Source organism: Tachyglossus aculeatus, chromosome X1 (genome assembly GCF_015852505.1).
Source record: "Tachyglossus aculeatus isolate mTacAcu1 chromosome X1, mTacAcu1.pri, whole genome shotgun sequence".
In the NCBI taxonomy this organism is placed as follows: Eukaryota; Metazoa; Chordata; class Mammalia; order Monotremata; family Tachyglossidae; genus Tachyglossus; species Tachyglossus aculeatus.
Window position 1 is genome coordinate 13,224,676 of NC_052101.1, and position 17,662 is coordinate 13,242,337.

Consider the following 17,662-nt stretch of genomic DNA (forward strand, 5'->3'; position numbering starts at 1 on the left):
TTGTCTCGGGGCGGAGACTCATTGGTACGGGGGGCGGGGGGCGGGGGGGCTTGTCAGGAGCGGAGGAATAGTGGGCGGGGCTCGTCCGGGGACGGGGCGTCATTGGAGCAGCGAGCAGGGGGCGGGGCCTCATCGGTGCGGGGAGCAGGGGGCGGCGCCTCATTGGTGCGGGGAGCAGGGGGCGGGACCTGATTGGTGCAGGGATCCGGGGGCGGGGCTCGCCCGCGAGCGGAGGCGGGCGGTGCCGGGGTTCGGCGCTGGGGCGTGGGCGCGGGCCCGGCTGGCCCGCGGGCGCGTGCGCGGGCGGCGGAGTCGGTGGAGTCGGACGGCGCCTGCGCGGGGCCCGGCTGGAGGCCGGCGTGGAGGCGGCGGCCAGGTATGGGGGCCGTGCGCGCGGCCCGACGCCCTCGCCTCCCCCCTGTCCTCCCCCCTGTCCTCCCCTCCCTCCCCTTTCCCCTTCCTCCTCCTCTTCTTCTTCTTCCCGTCCTCCCTCTGTTCTCCCCTCCCCCTCCCTCCCCCTCCTCCTCCTCCCGCTCCCCCTCTTCTCCCTCCCTTCCCTGTAACCTTGCTTTGCACATAGTAACTCCCCCTCCTAGCCTGTGAGCCCGCTGCTGGGTAGGGACCGTCTCTAGATGTTGCCAACTTGTCCTTTCCAAGCGCTTAGTCCAGTGCTCTGCACACAGTAAGCGCTCAATAAATACGATTGATGATTGATTGATTTCTCTTCTTCCCCTCCTCCCCCTCTTCTGCCCCTCCTCCTCTTCTCCCTCCCTCTCTTCCTCTTCTCCCTCTCCCCCTCCTCCTCTTCCCCCGTCTTCCTCTTCTCCCTTCCTCCTCCCCTTCTCCCTCTCTTCCTCTCCTCCCTCTCTTTCTCCCCCTTCTTCCCCTCCTCCTCCTCTTCTCCCTCTCTTCCTCGTCTCCCCCTCCTCTTCTTCCCCTCCTCTTCTCCCTCTCTTCCCCCTCTCCTCTCCCCCCTTCCCCCTCTCTTCCTCTTCTCCCCCTCCTCTTCTCCCTCTTCTCCTCCTCCTCTTCTCCCTCTCTTCCCCCTCTCCTCTCCCCCCTTTCCCCCTCTTCCTCTTCTTCCCCTCCTCCCCCTCTTCCCCCTCTCTTCCTCTTCTCCCCCTCCTCCCCCTCTTCTCCCTCTCTTCCTCTTCTCCCCCTCCTCTTCTCCCTCTCTTCCCCCTTCTCCTCCCCCTCTCCTCCCCCCTTCCCCCTCTCTTCCTCTTCTCCCCCTCCTCCTCCTCTCTCTTCTTCCTCCCCTTCTCCCTCTCTTCTTCTTCTCCTTCCCCTCCTCCCCCTCTTCCTCTTCTCCCCCTCCTCCTCTTCTCCCTCTCTTTCTCTTCTCCCTCTCTTCCTCCTCCTCTTCTCCCTCTCTGCCTCTTGTCCCCCTCCTCTTCTCCCTCTCTTCCTCTTCTCCCCCTCCTCCTCCTCTTCCTCTTCTTCTCCCTGTCTTCTTCTCCCCCTCCTCCTCCTCTCCCCTTCCTCTCCCCCTCCTCTTCTTCTCCCCCTCCTCTTCTTCTCCCCCTCCTCTTCTTCTCCCCCTCCTCTTCTTCTCCCCCTCCTCTTCTTCTCCCCCTCCTCTTCTCCCGCCCTCCTCCGTTTCTCCTCCCTCTTCCTCTTCCTTCTCTTCTCCTCCCTCTTCCCTCCTCCCTCCTCCTGCTCCTCCTCCTCCCTCCTCCTCCTCCTCCCTCCTCCCTCCTCCCCCTCCTCCTCCTCCTCCTCCCCCCCTCCCCCCGCAGCTCGGCCCCTCCGCCCCCTCCCTATCCCAGTGGTTCAGCCCTGGGCGGCCTGCCCTCTCCCACAACGTTAACCCCGCTTTGTCATCCCCACCCTTACTTTGTTTTTGTCTTTATAATGATAATTGTGGTATTTAAGAGCTTCCAGACACCGTACAGGGTGCCAGGCCCTGTACTGAGCGCCGGGGTGGATACAAGAAAATCGGGTTGGACACAGTCCCTGGCCCACGTGGGGCTCGCAGTCTCACTCCTCATTTTACAGACGAGGGAACTTGAGGCAGAGAGAGGCGAAGTGACTTCCCCAAGGAAGCACAGCGGACATGTGGCGGAGCCAAGATTAGAACCCATGACCTTCCGACTCCCGGACCGGTGCTTTATCATCATCATCATCATCATCAATCGTATTTATTGAGCGCTTACTGTGTGCAGAGCACTATACTAAGCGCTTGGGAAGTACAAGTTGGTAACATATATTATCTACTAGGCCGCGCTGCTTCCCATTTTATTTATTTGGCACTGTACTAAGTGCTTGGGTGAGTACAGTGGAGCAATATGACAGGTAGATTTCTTGCCCACAGTGAGCTTGCAGTCTAGAGGGGGAGGCAGACATTAATATAAATAAATCCATAACACATCTGGACATTGGGGCTGGGAGGGGAGATGAATAAAAGGAGCAAGTCAGGGTGGCACGGAAAAGAGTTGACGAAAAGGAAAAGCGAGCCTAGTCAGGGAAGGCCTCTTGGAGGAGATGGGTCTTCAATAAGGCTTTGAAGGCGGGGAGACCGTGTCAGCCAACTCTGTTGTTACTGTACTCATACATTCATTCATTCAATCGTATTTATTGAGCGCTTACTGTGTGCAGAGCACTGTACTAAGCGCTTGGGAAGTACAAGTTGCAACATATAGAGATGGTCCCTACCCAACAGCGGGCTCACAGTCTAGAAGGGGGAGACAGACAACAGAACAGAACATATTAACAAAATAAAATAAATAGAATAAATATGTACAAGTAAAATAAATAGAGTAATAAATATGTGCAAAAATATATACAGATGTGGTGGGGAGGGGAAGGAGGAGGATTTGACACACAGTAAGTGTTTAATACTTTAAAAAAAATTAAAGTCCCTGTTGACCTTCCTATTTAGCACTTGGCACATAGTAAGCACTTTACAAATACCATGATTATTATTATTACTTAGTTTATGAGCCCCATATGGATAGGGATATTGCAGTCTAAATTCTATCCACCCCTGTGCTTAGCACAGTGCTCAGCACATAGTAAGAGCTCACCAAATACCGGAAAAAAAATTATCTATATCCACCCCAGTGCCTGACACATGGTAAGCACCTAACAAATAGCACGATAACTATTATTACCCCTCAGAAATCTTTGTTCAGCCTCTCCTGGCTGGCCTTCTTCTCCCACCCTCTTAGCAGGCAGAAGAGGGCAGAGGAAATCCAAGTGCTTAAAATAGCGGCCTGCACACAGTAACCAATCAATAAATATGATTGATTCTAAATATACTCCTGGTTTTTTAACACTATCGTCCTCTGTGGGTTTAGCTCAGGAGGGGCAGACGTGAAAGGCGCTCATCCAGTCCGTGGGGAAATCTGGAAGCAGCGGTTTTTTAAAAGCCACAGTTGGCGAGAGAGGAAAGTCTAAGGAAGATTTGGGAGAGGAGAATTAGTTAACCCGATCACTAAAGCAGAATCAGAAGGGAAGGCTGTGGTGTGCGTTTTACTCTCCGCGAAGTAGAAGCGGTAGAATTTCGCTGACGTACCGTGTCTGGCTTCGGGAACCAATTCCCCATGTGTAACATTGCCAATCCGAGAAAATTGCTTCCGTTATACTATACTTTGACTGAAAGTGCAATTTTCATGACCCGCTTGGGTGTTCAGTCTGGGGAATACCCTTATTTCTCGAGTTTGGCCCAAACTGGTGGATGTTCACTCTACTGGGTCTTGAGGCCTGAACACCTAAGTGACTAGGGAATTTTGAGGACAGACGACATGCCACCACCCTGCCCTGTGGCTCTTGGGATTGAAGGATACATGCTTCATAGGATGCATTTTTCTTTGTTTCTGAAATGAATGAAACGGTAACATAAAGGATCCAACTTTCGTCATAAAATTACTGTCTTCTGCTCCCCTAGGGTAGTGTTCCATGCTGGCCACCCTTTTTTTTTTTAATGGTATTTGTTAATTGGTTACTGTGTGTCATGTACTGAACTAAGTGCTCCTGCAGTTACAGGTAATCGGATTGAAGATGGTCACTGCCACATTCATTCAATCATATTTATTGAGCGCTTACTGTGTGCAGAGCACTGGACTAAGCCCTTTGGAAGTACAAGTGGGCAACATATAGAGACGGTCCCTACCCAACAGTGGGCTCACAGTCTAGAAGGGGGAGACAGAGAACAAAACCAAACATATTAACAAAATAAAATAAATAGAATAGATATGTACAAGTAAAATAAATAAATAATCAATATATGTATATATGTTTGTACGGATTTATTACTCTATTTTATTTGTACATATTCTATTTATTTTATTTTGTTAATATGTTTTGTTTTGTTGTCTGTCTCCCCCTTCTAGACTGTGAGCCCACTGTTGGGTAGGGACCGTCTCTATGTGTTGCCAACTTGTACTTCCCAAGCGCTTAGTACAGTGCTCTGCACACAGTAAGCGTTCAATAAATGCGACTGAATGAATGAAAATCCCATTGGAATTCACCGGACCGAAGCTCTTTCACCCAAAATGGAATCGAAGGCCTGGGATCAAACGTGAATTTGATAATAAAACAGGGAAGGGAATCCAAGCCATTTTACTTCACAGTGTTACTTCACAGTTTACTTCACATTTTACCCACAGGGGCTCACAGCGTGTAAATCCCCATTTTACAGATGAGGGAACTGAGTCCCAGCGAAGGAACTGACTGAAGGTCACTCAGCCGACAAGTGGCAGAGCCGTATTAGAGCCCAGCTTCTTTTGACTCCGAGGCCCAGGGGCTGCTTCTCTGGGCCTCAGTTTCCTCCTCTGTAAAAGGGGGATAATAATAATAATAATAATGGCATTTATTAAACGCTTACTATGTGCAAAGCACTTTTCTAAGCGCTGGGGAGGTTACAAGGAGATCAGGTTGTCCCACTGGGGGCTCACAGTCTTAATCCCCATTTTACAGATGAGGGAAACTGAGGCACAGAGAAGTTAAGTTGACTTGCCCAAAGTCACACAGCTGACAATTGGTGGAGCTGGGATTCGAACCCATGACCCCTGACTCCAAAGCCCGGCTCTTTCCATTGAGCCACGCTACTTCTCAGTGAGCCCCATGTGGGACGTGGACTCTGTCCAACTTGATTAGCTTGTAGCCCTGCCCTTGGAGCAGTGACTGGCCCATAGTGCTTAACAAATCCCTTTTATTTAATGTATTTATTATTAGAATTATTGGCCCTGGGTAGGCAGACCTTATGTTCATTCATTTATTCAATTGTATTTATTGAGCACTTCCTGTGTGCAGAGCACTGGACTAAGCACTTGGGAAGTACAAGTCGGCAACATATAGAGACGGTCCCTGCCCAACAACGGGCTCACGGTCTAGAAGGGGGAGACAGACGACAAAACAAAACATGTAGAAAGGTGTCAAAACCATCAGAATAAATATAATTATAGGTATATGCGCATCATTAACAAAATAAATAGAATAGTAGGTATGGACAAGTAAAATAAGTAGAGTAATAAATCTGTACAAATATATGCAAGTGCTGTGGGGAGGGGAAGGAGGTAGGGCAGCAGGGATGGGGAGGAGGAGAGGAAAAAGGGGGCTCAGTCTGGGAAGGCCTCCTGGAGGAGGTGAGCGCTCAGTAGGGCTTTGAAGGGAGGAAGAGAGCTAGTTATGTGACATCATGACGTAAAATCCTAGTAAGCCGCTGTTCATATTCTACCAAGCTATTAAGCAATAACAGTCCTCAGTGGGGTTAAGCAGTAGAGGAATGTGATGATGATGATGATGGCATTTGTTAAGCGCTTACTATGTGCCAAGCACTGTTCTAAGGGGATACAAGGTAATCAGGTTCAATCAATCAATTGTGTTTATTGAGCGCTTACTGTGTGCAGAGCACTGTACTAAGCGCTTGGGAAGTACAAGTTGGCGACATATAGAGACAGTCCCTACCCAACAGTGGGCTCACAGTCTAGAAGGGGGAGACAGAGAACAAAACCAAACATATTAACAAAATAAAATAAATGGAATAGATATGTACAAGTAAGATAAATAAATAAATAGAGTAAAAAATATGTACAAACATATACATATATACAGGTGCTGTGGGGAAGGGAAGGAGGTAAGACGGGGGAGATAGAGAGGGGGAGAGGAAGGAGGGGGCTCAGTCTCCCACGCGGGGCTCACAGTCTTAGTCCCCATTTTCCAGATGAGGGAATTTAGGCCCAGAGAACTGAAGTGACTTGCCCAAAGTCACACAGCAGACCAGTGGCGGAGCCGGGATTAGAACCCATGACCTCTGACTCCCAAGCCTGGGCTTTTTCCTCCGAGCCATGCTGCTTCTCTTTATGTGGAGAGAGGCTTTTCATATCCCGGTGAATTATAGCCTTCAGCATTTTTTCTGTTGCTCTTTGACCAAGTTGAGGGTGACTTGGTTAGTAGCACAGTAGTTAGCTCGGTTTGCCTTTCAGGCCCCCAGGGACCAGCCAGTCACCCTGGTGGTTGGGCTGGCTGGGAATGAGCAGTGATCAGAGCAGTCATTGGGAAATTTTTATTTGCACAGCAAAGGAGCGATGCCCTATTAACACTGGAGCCTGGTGGGGTGGCGGGAGAGGGAGCTCTGCCAGGAAGATTAGACTTGGGAGTAATGCCCTGAGGACTCTGCTTGCGGCTTCCTTTTTTAAAAAATGGCATTTGCTAAGCGCTTACTATGTGTCAAGCACCGTTCTGAGCACCGGGGAAGTTAAAAATCACAAATCAATCAGGCTGGATACAGTCCCCATTTCACAAGGGGCTCGTACAAGTAGGAGGGAGGACGGGTATTGAAACCCCTTTTCTTCTAGACTGTGAGCCCACTTTTGGGTAGGGACCGTCTCAATATGTTGCCAACTTGTACTTCCCAAGCGCTTAGTGCAGTGCTCTACACACAGGAAGTGCTCAATAAATACGATTGATTGATTGATTGATGAGATAACTGGGGCCCCGAGAAGAGTCCGAGGGGATCTAGAAGGAGCGGGGTGATCCCGGGGGGCAAAGTTTCTGGATCGGGCAAACCTAGGGCAGCGTGGACAACTAGCATCACTTAGTGGATTGAGTCTGGGTCTGGGAGTTGAAAGGACCCGGGTTTTCATCCCAACTCTGCCACTTGTCTGCTGTGTGACCTTGGGCAAATCACTTCTCTGTGCCTCACTTCCCTCATCTGTAAAATGGGGATTAAGATTGTGAGCCCTGCTTGGGACGGCCTGTGTCCAACCTGATTACCCTGTACCTGCCCCAGTGCTTAGAACGGTGCTTGACACACAGTAAGCGCTTAACAAATGCTGTCACTGTTATTACTGAGAAGTTAAATGAGTTGCCCAAAGTCCCACAGCGGGCAATTGAGAGAGCCAGGATTAGAAGCCAGGACCTCCAACTCCCAAGCCCATGCTTTTTCCACTAGGCAGTGCTTCCCCACTACACTGTAAGCTCACTGTGGGCAAGGAATGCATCTGTTATATTGTATGCTCCCAAGCGCTTAGTACAGTGTTCTGCATACAGTAAGGGCTCAATAAATGTGATTGACTAAGAGGAATGTGTCTTCTGTAAGCATCCCAAATGACCCTTTGGTGATTTGAAATCCACCAAGCTAGCTCTCTTCCTCCCTTCAATGCCCTACTAAGAGCTCACCTCCTCCAGGAGGTCTTCCCACCTTGAGCCCCCTTTTTCCTCTCCCCTCCCCCCCACCCTACCTCCTTCCCCTCCCCACAGCACCTGTATGTATGTTTGTACAGATTTATTACTGTATTTATTTTACTTGTACATATTTACTATTCTATTTATTTTAATGATGTGTATTTAGCTTTAATTCTGTTTGTTCTGTCGACTTGACACCTGTCCACATGTTTTGTTTTATTGTCTGTCTCCCCCTTCTAGATTGTGAGCCCGTTGTTGCTTAGGGACCGTCTCTATATGTTGCCAACTTGTACTTCCCAAGCGCTTAGTACAGTGCTGTGCACCCAGTAAGCGCTCAATAAATACGACTGAATGAATGAATGAATGCATTCCCATTCATTAGGCCTTCCCAGACTGAGCCCCTTCCTTCCTCTCCCCCTCGTCCCCCTCTCCATCCCCCCATCTTACCTCCTTCCCTTCCCCACAGCACCTGTATATATGTTTGTACATATTTATTACTCTATTTATTTATTTATTTTACTTGTACATATCTATTCTATTTATTTTATTTTGTTAGTATGTTTGGTTTTGTTCTCTGTCTCCCTCTTTTAGACTGTGAGCCCACTGTTGGGTAGGGACTGTCTCTATATGTTGCCAGTTTGTACTTCCCAAGCGCTTAGTACAGTGCTCTGCACACAGTAAGCGCTCAATAAATACGATTGATAATGATGATGATGCATTTGGCAGCTGTGGGAATTACTCTCAGTTGTTCTTACCAAAGAAAAAGTATACTGAACATGAAGAAGATGGCAGGACACCTGGAGCTGTTAGCTGAAGGTTTAAGTGCTGAACCAACCACTCGGTAGTTGTTATAAGAAACAGAGTTATTTTTCTGAAAACAGAATACTGTAGCCACTATTTCCCCATCCTACATTGTAACTTAACTTCTCTGTGACTCAGTTATTGCCTCGTCTGTAAAATGGGGATTAAGACTGTGAGCCCCAGATGGGACAGCCTGATCACCTTGTAATCTCCCCAGCGCATAGAACAGTGCTTTGCACAAAGTAAGTGCTTAATAAATGCCATCAAAAAAAAAAATCCAGAGAAATTTAAAGGCATGGGAGGGATGCCATTTTTGATGTCATCTACCACTTTGCCCACTCTCTTTTTCTAGAAGTGCAAACATGGCCATCGACTGGATTGGATTTGGATACGCTGGGATGGTGGCTTTTGGAGGCATCTTGGGTTACAGTCGCAAAGGTAAAAAATACATTTGAAACGACAGCAGGAACAGGATTGGGAGATTTTAAATGTGAAAGCCAGAAGCCTGCTCACTTTATCCGAGAGCAACTGTGCAATCAAGTAACGGTTCTAAATTCCTCTGTTTACCGATTCGAAGCTTCAATCATATCTCTGTGAAGTTGATGCTTAAACTGACCTTGGAAAATAGAAGGAGCCCTGAATGTAAGCAGGCTGAAAAGGACAGTGTTCCAGCACCGTTATGTACATTAGACAGATGATAAGGAACATCTGAGAATAGCTAATGTTGAAATTTTATTACTAATATGTATACTGTATTGTCAGTAAAATTGACAAGCGGCCCTATCCCCAAATCACCTGAAGTGGAAATATTTAGAGATAAAAAGTAACTTCTTGCTGGCCATCGTATTTTTGTGGAAGCGAAAACTCAGTGAAATGATTTTCTTTTCTAGAAATTCCCATTTATGGCAATACTGTGTATAAGGAACTATAGTCTGAGAATGAAGTGGTTGTCTGGGGAACTAGAAAATTTCATTGTCAGTCTGGAATAGAATAGACACATCTATCTGTACTGCCTGAAGACCCTAAAGGGAAGTCCCTGACACTTTATTTTCTCATTTCTTAAGTGGAAATCAGTAATAATAATAACAATGACTATGATGATTGTATTTGTTAAGCACCGACTATGTGTCAGGCACTGTACTAAATGCTGGGGTGGTTACAAGCTAAACAAGTTGGACACAGTCCCTGTCCCACACAGGGCTCGCAGTCTCAGTCCCCATTTTACAGATGAGGTAACTGAGGCCCAGAGAAGTGAAGTGACTTGGCCAAGGTCATGCAGCAGACAAGTGGTAGAGCCAGGATTAGAACCCGTGACCTGAATCCCAGGCCCGTGCTCCATCCACTACACCGTGCCGCTTCTCTAGTAGGATTCAAAGTAGTTCATTCAGGATGGTTGACAGATCGGTCTGCTTTAAAATTCAGGGGAATCAAATTCGCATCCTGGTGTTATTTATAACACGTTTCCCTCAATCAGTGAAATTGCAAAGACATTTCTGTGAAGCAGAAGGAAGTGAAACTGACATTTCCCCCTTTGAAAAAATAATACATAAAATTATTACAATAATTCTGAAGACATAAAGATGTTTTCATTACTTCTTTGGAGTCAAGATTGTTGTGACAATGAGGAGCAGTTTCTTTTTGGAGAAGGGCATTGAATGGAAGTGAGTAGAAACTAATCCAGGTTGAACAGATATTTGGCTTAAATGAGTATATTAATATCTAGCCAGGAAACCTGGGTATTTTTTTTTTCCCTACAAAGTGTACTTTATTGTGATTGGGTATAATATGAATATAACTTGTCACAGTACAGAGATAGTAGGTTTCATAGTCACAAGATTATTTTGATTTTTTAAAAATTCTGTAGCTACATCACATCAAATCACATTAATGGAGGTTAGTGGAGAATGGTCAGAGTTCAGTGAAAATGGACTCAGGTGAAGTCTTGGCTTGATGACCCCTCCATTCATTGTCAGTCATATTTATTGAGCGCTTACCATGTGCAAAGCACTGTACTAAGCACTTGGGAGAGTACAATACAACAACAAACGGACACATTCCCTGCCCTCAATGAGCTCACAGTTTGTTGGCTGTATCATAGATATTTGGGAAATTTTTGCTATGCTGTTAGACCTGCTAATACCCTTCCCCCAAAACAATCGATCTTCAGACAACAAATGCCACATTTTTGTGGTCCTTCCCCCCAAACTATTAGACTTCACATAACCAATGAGAAGCAGCGTGGCTCAGTGGAAAGAGCCCGGGCTTTGGAGTCAGAGGTCATGGGTTCAAATCCCGGCTCCGCCAATTGTCAGCTGTGTGACTTTGGGCAAATCACTTCACTTCTCTGTGCCTCAGTTACCTCATCTGTAAAATGAGGATTAAGACTGTGAGCCCCCCGTGGGACCACCTGATCACCTTGGAATCTCCCCAGCGCTTAGAACGGTGCTTTGCACGTAGTAAGCGCTTAATAAATGCCATTAAAAACAAACAAACAAAAAAAAAAAACCAGTGCTACATTTCTTTGGTGCTCTGGGCACGGTATGTGAGCCTGTCTAACCCACAGGTAGGGGAACATCATTAAAGCATGATAAATGGAAGTCTCTCTCCATTTACTCAGGTGCTGTCGGGGTAGGTTTTTGCTCCTTTAAAACTATTCTTTCCCTAGACTAAAATCAGCGGGGAAGATCTCAGAAAATTATCCCTCAAAATGGTGTGAATAGCCTGTTATAGTTGGCACATGTTTGCCGTGTGACCTTGGCCAAGTCACTCCACTTTTCTGTGCCTCAGTTCCCCCACCTGTAAAATGGGGATTAAGAATGTGAGCCCCAAGTGGGACAGGGACTGTGTCCAACCCGATTAACTTGCATCTACTCCTGTGCTTAGAACAGTGCCTCATTTATTCATTCAATCGTATTTATTAAGCGCGTACTGTGTGCAGAGCACTCCACTAAGTGCTTGGGGAAGTACAATTCAACAATAAAGAGTGACGGTCCCCGCCCACAACGAGCTCACAGTCTAGAGGAGGGGGAGACAGGCATCAGTACAAGTAGACATCAATTAAATAAATAAAATTACAAATATATATTGAAGTGCTGTGGGTCTGGGAGGGGGAGAAGAGCAAACGGAGCGAGTCAGGGTGACACAGAAGGGAGTGGGAGATAGGAAAAGTGGGATTTAGTCTGGGAAGGCCTCTTGAGGGGGATGTGCCTTCGGTAAGGCTTTGAAGGGGGCGGCGAGTAATTGTCTGGCAGCTTTGAGGAAGGAAGGCATTCCAGGCCAGAGGTAGTGCTTAGTACAGTGCTCTGCACCCAGTAAGCGCTCAATAAATACGATTGATGATGAGGTAGGACAGTGCTTGACACACAGTAAGAGCCTAACAAATACCGCAATTATTATACGGTGGAGCGGTAGGAAGCTGGCAGGTGGTTCCAGAGGTCTTGAAGACTACTTTTCGGAGAGAAACTTCCATTGACATAAACTCTAGGTAGTGAACGATTGGAGAGAAGGGAACATCATGTTGTAAAAGTTTTGAGAGAGCTTCCGCCTGCAGTTTCTAATGGTTTCCCTACCTGTGAGGCAGCGGAGCTTGTGGAAAGAGCACAGGTCAGAAAGTCGGAGGACATGCGTTCTAATCCTGGCTCTGCCGCGTGTCTGCTGTGTGACCTTGGGCAAATCACCTACCTTTGTGCCTCAGTTTCCTCATCTACTCCCTCCTACCTAGATTGTGAACCCCATGTTGGGCAGGGAGTGTATACAACCTGATTATCTTATATTTACCTCAGCGCTTAGTACAGTGCTTGGCATGTATTAAGGACTTAGCAAACACAATTATAACACTAATGATCACTATTATTATTAGTATATGCCTCTGGCCTGGACCAATCTGGCTTCTACTAGTCCGGCAATTAAGGCCTACCGTCTATGCTTAGCTACGCTGCTTCTCAAGCCTGCACTTTGCCTCTCCTTGATTGCTTTCCAGCATTTGCATTTATATCCAGTCCTTGCCCAGCTGAACTCAGCAGTTTAATTAATTAAATTTGTTGACATTTTGCCTTCTAAGAGAAGCAGACTCTTTATTTGTCTTGCAGGGAGGCAGTAGGGCCAACAGATAGTTATCAATTCCATATATACAGACTGTGAGCCCATTGTTGGGTAGGGACCGTCTCTATATGTTGCCGATTTGTACTCCCCAAGCGTTCTGCACACAGTAAGCGCTCAATAAATGCGATTGAATGAATGAATATATTGTATTTGTTAAACGTGTATTACGTGCCAAGCACTTGTAAGTGCTGGGGAAGATACCAGTTAATTGGGTTGCCTGTCCCACATGGGATTCACAGTTTTAATTCCATTTTACAGATGAGGTAACCGAGGCACAGAGAAGTGAAGTGATCAGAGAAGCAGCGGGGCTCACTGGAAAAGAGCCCGGGCTTTGGAGTCAGAGGTCATGGGTTCAAATCCCGGCTCCGCCACTTGTCAGCTGTGTGACTTTGGGCAAGTCACTTCACTTCTCTGGAACTCAGGTACCTCATCTGTAAAATGGGGATGAAGACTGTGAGCCTCCCATGGGACAACCTGATCATCTTGTAACCTCCCCAGCGCTTAGAACAGTGCTTTGCACATAGTAAGCACTTAATAAATGCCATCATTATTATTATTAGCCCAATGTCACACAGCAGACAAACGGGGGAGCTGGGGTTAGAACCCAGGTGCTCTGACGCCCAGGCTTTTATATTTGCTTTCCTGGTAGTGCCGTTACCAAGGATGTTTGTGATGGAGGCCCAAATCCTCAATTTGAGAACTAAAACTTGGCACCCCAGAGATGCTTCATGAGCTCTCCTAAATTGAGTCCTGAGTTCTAACTGGGGGGACTTTCTTCCAGTCAATTTACTTCTCTTTGGAGAAGCTTCTAGGAATCTCAGAAAGTAAGGTTTTCAAATAGGCCTATGTTGTTCTCTTTCTAAAATTTTTCCCTGAGGACCAAAGTATTCTCTCACTGGTAAGTAATCAACCTCCTTTCTGATGTGTATTTTCGAGCTGTATTATAGCATACGTTTGATGCATACATTTACATTGTGTATGTATTATAGCATACATTTGATGCCCTTTTGAAATTCCGTCAATTCTAGAATGCTGTCCTTTTTGAGCTCTGTAACCTGATTTATTGTTTCAGGTAGTATAGTATCTTTGATTGCTGGACTTTTCTTTGGCTCGATGGCTACCTATGGAGCTTTCTGTGTCTCTCGTGACACCCGGGATGTAAAGGTATCATTGCGTAAGTAATGTATTTTAAAGACACTGGGGGACTATTTCTGAATTAGGTATACGTGTTATGTGGGGTCCGGGGGGGAAAGCAAAATTTAAATCAGTAGCAGCTGAAACCAAGTCACTTGGACAAACAGTTCTCATCTACTCGGATAAGCTGGATTAAGAAAAAAAATAACGTGCCCCCTCCCCAATGCTTAGAACTATGCCTGGCTAATAGTAAGCACTTAACCAATACCATAGTTATTATTATTATAATTATTATAACAAATGCAAAAGTGCAGCTAGGGGCAGTTTTTTTCTGTCCAACAATGTGGAAATGTTGGTTTTATCAGCTGCACTCTCAAACACCCATGAAAAAAAGTATCACCTTTGAATCCAAGAGCAGCTACGAAAGAATTAAGGAGCATAAGATTCACTAAGGTGACCCCGAACCGGATTGGCTTAGTCTTCCAAGGTTTCACTTATGAGTTTTTGATATATATGGAAAAAAAGCCCCCATAGTATCACCTTTGAATCCAAGAGCAGCTACGAAAGAATTAAGGAGCATAAGATTCACTAAGATGATCCCGAACCTGATTGGCATAGTCTTCCAAGGTTTCACTTATAATAATATAAGCGCTTATAATCGCTTATTATAATCTTTTAATAGATTGAGGCGTTTTGAGTGTTCATTCATTCTAGTAAGTGTGCTTTGATTCCGAGGGTAAATAGTAAATAAGTGCAGGAGAGACAGTGAGGAATTGAGCAAATATATTACATAGTTTCAGGATCAACGGAGGACGTCGAGCAAACATTTCCCCAAGCGCAGGTTGAGGTAGAAAGTGATGGTGATAATTTTGTTTGAGGAACTAAACCAATATTGAGTGTGTCCTGTCACTGTGAAACCTGGCCCCCGGCCCACGTCCTTCCCCTGGCCTGGAATGCCCTCCCTCCACACATCCACCAAACTTTCTCTCTTCCTCCCTTCAAAGCCCTCCTTAGAGCTCACCTCCTCCAGGAAGCCTTCCCAGACTGAGCCCCCCTTTTCCTCTCGTCCTCCTCCCCTCCCCATCACCTCCCTCCCTCCCTCTGCCCTCCCCCCCGACAGCACTTGTATATATTTGTACATATTTATTACTCCATTTTATTAATGATGTACATATAGCTATAATTCTATTTATTCTGATAGCATTGACACCTGTCTATTTGGTTTTGTTGTCTGTCTCCCCCTTCTAGCCTGTGAGCCCGTTGTTGGGTAGGGACCGTCTCTATATGTTGCCGATCTGTACTTCCCAAGCGCTTAGTACAGTTCTCTGCACACAGTAAGCGCTCAAATACAACTGAATGAATGAATATGTACATTTGTCTTCAGATATTTTTCATTATGAATGGAAAGGCAGTCAGTGATAGTGAAATTGCCTTTGTTGGCTTTACTTGTTGTGCCTTCCTTAGGGGTCTGCGGTCAATCATTCTCAAAGTAATCCAGTCCCAAACTTAAAGTCATTATGGAAGTAGATATATTTGTTTTATTTTCTTTTCTAAAGGCATATGTATTGGGGGCTGTAGAGAATCAATCAATCAATCAATTGTATTTATTGAGCGCTTACTGTGTGCAGAGCACTGTACTAAGCGCTTGGGAAGTACAAGTTGGCAACATATAGAGACAGTCCCTACCCAACAGTGGGCTCACAGTCTAAAAGAGAAGAGTGAATAACTATTGGCTGTACATAATGATTTTTAATCCGCAATTTCCCCAGAATTATTTATCGGGGTTGCTTACTACCCAATGACTTTTCAGCTATTACTATCCAGGTACATTCACGTATGACAGGAACCTTTTCTCAACAGCTCATGAGCTTTTCAGGGTAAGGTTTCTACTCAAAAATTATACTTGGAACAGTGTTCCTGATTAATTATAACGCGCAAAACCTTCTCACCGCACTTCTGAGTTTAAAGTAGCTGAGCATCAGAGCAAAACCAGTAGTTGACCTTGCAAGAGGTTTTGGCCAGGAGGATTCATGTGCCGATGTGTGGTGAAAGAGACATGACCTCTCATGGAAATTTCTTCCCTGGATTGCCTTGTTTTACAGTTACGGCTTTCGTCCTGGCTACAATAATGGGCGTGCGGTTCAAGAGATCCAAGAAACTCATGCCAGCCGGAATTGTCTCTGGGCTCAGGTAAGAAGACCCCAATTCCTCATTGTTTCCCAGTCTAGAGGGTGACGGGGAATTTTCGTTCAATAGCGAGCCCCTCCTCCCCCTCCCCGTCCCCAGCTTTACCTCCTTCCCCTCCCCATAGCACCTGTATATATATTTATACGTATTTATTACTCTATTTTACTTGTACATATTTTGAAGCCCCCCTCCCTCCTCTCCCCCTCCTCCCCCTCCGCCTTACCTCCTTCCCTTCTCTACAGCACCTGTATATATGTATATGTTTGTTCGTATTTATTACTCTATTTATTTATTTATTCTACTTGTACATATCTATTCTATTTATTTTATTTTGTTAATATGTTTTGTTTTGTTCTCTGTCTCCCCCTTCTAGACTGTGAGCCCACTGTTGGGTAGGGACCGTCTCTATATGTTGCCAACTTGTTCTTCCCAAGCGCTTAGTACAGTGCTTTGCACACAGTAAGCGCTCAAATACGATTGATTGATATCTATTCTATTTATTTTATTTTGTTAATATGTTTTGGTTTGTTGTCCGTCCCCCCCCTTCTAGACTGTCAGCCCGCTGTTGGGTAGGGACCGTCTCTATGTGTTGCCAACTTGTACTTCCCAAGCGCTTAGTCCAGTGCTCTGCACACAGTAAGCGCTCAGTAAATACAATTGAATGAATCAATGAATACTTCATTTCCCTTGTATAATACCCAGCACTGTATCATGCTCTTTTTTTCTGATGATGGTTAAGATGCCATTAGTCTGGATTCTCCTTTTGAAATATCAATCAATCGTATTTATTGAGCGCTTACTTTGTGCAGAGCACTGTACTAAGCGCTTGAATATGAATATGAATAGGAATATGAAACTTCTTTTGGGCAGGGATAGTGTCTAGCCACTGTATAGAACACTCCCAAATGAATATTCATTCATTCATTCAATCGTATTTATTGAGCGCTCACTTTGTGCAGAGCACTGTACTAAGCGCTTGGGAAGTACAAGTCGGCAACAGATAGAGACGGTCCCTACCCAACCACGGGCTCACAGTCTAGAAGGGGGAGACGGACAACAAAGCAAAATAGTACAGTTCTCCTCAAACAGGTGCTCAGTAAATCAATGCTATTCGTTGACCACACTGCTTCTAACCAGTTCCCTCATCTGTAAAATGGGGATTAAGACTGTGAGCCCCATGTGGCACAGGGACTGCGTCCAACCCGATGTGCTTGTTTCCACCCCAGCGCTTAGTACAGTGTCTGGCACATAGTGAGTGCTTAACAAATACCACAGTTGTTATCATTCTTATTATTCAAGGCTGAACGTAAATGAACTCTGTAGATGGGAATCTGTGTGACTCTTAAATATTTTCATAACAGATGCCTCACTCTCTTTTGACAATCCATTTCAGGGCCCTCTTAATTTATTTAGTCCTACAGTACGCGCTTAATGAGTGTAATTGATTGATGGATTGATAGAAAGCAGTACGTTAGTCCGCAGTGTCTTCACTTTGAAAATAGAGAATATGCACGTACCTGTTGAATAACAATGAAATTTCAAGAGCACTCGTGTTTCACTCACATCTCTATTATTTTGACTCTGTGTTTTGATGCAGCCTCTTGATGATTTTGAGACTCGTTTTTATGCTGCTGTAAGAATCCAAAGCAACTGAGGATTGAGTTCGTATCATTCCATTGCAACAGGCAAACCCGGCTTAGTACTTGAAAGATAAGTTTCACCGAAAAAGGTTGCTTGTCTATTTCTGTGTAAAAATGAACATTCACGTCTGTATCTAAAAGTGCACTAGAATTAGCCCAGGCCTTTTTTT

General features: G+C 45.7%; 1 protein-coding gene across 1 annotated transcript; it reads left to right on the forward strand.

Annotated features, from left to right (window-relative positions):
- The first annotated feature begins 288 nt into the window (after positions 1-288).
- On the forward strand, positions 289-17,661 carry TMEM14A (transmembrane protein 14A). Its single transcript, XM_038739848.1, has 5 exons — positions 289-376; positions 8,783-8,868; positions 13,604-13,705; positions 15,768-15,855; positions 17,450-17,661. Exons 2-5 carry the CDS (start codon positions 8,793-8,795, stop codon positions 17,487-17,489), a joined length of 306 nt encoding a protein of 101 aa, XP_038595776.1. The 5' UTR covers positions 289-376; positions 8,783-8,792; the 3' UTR covers positions 17,490-17,661.
- Position 17,662: the final 1 nt, after the last annotated feature.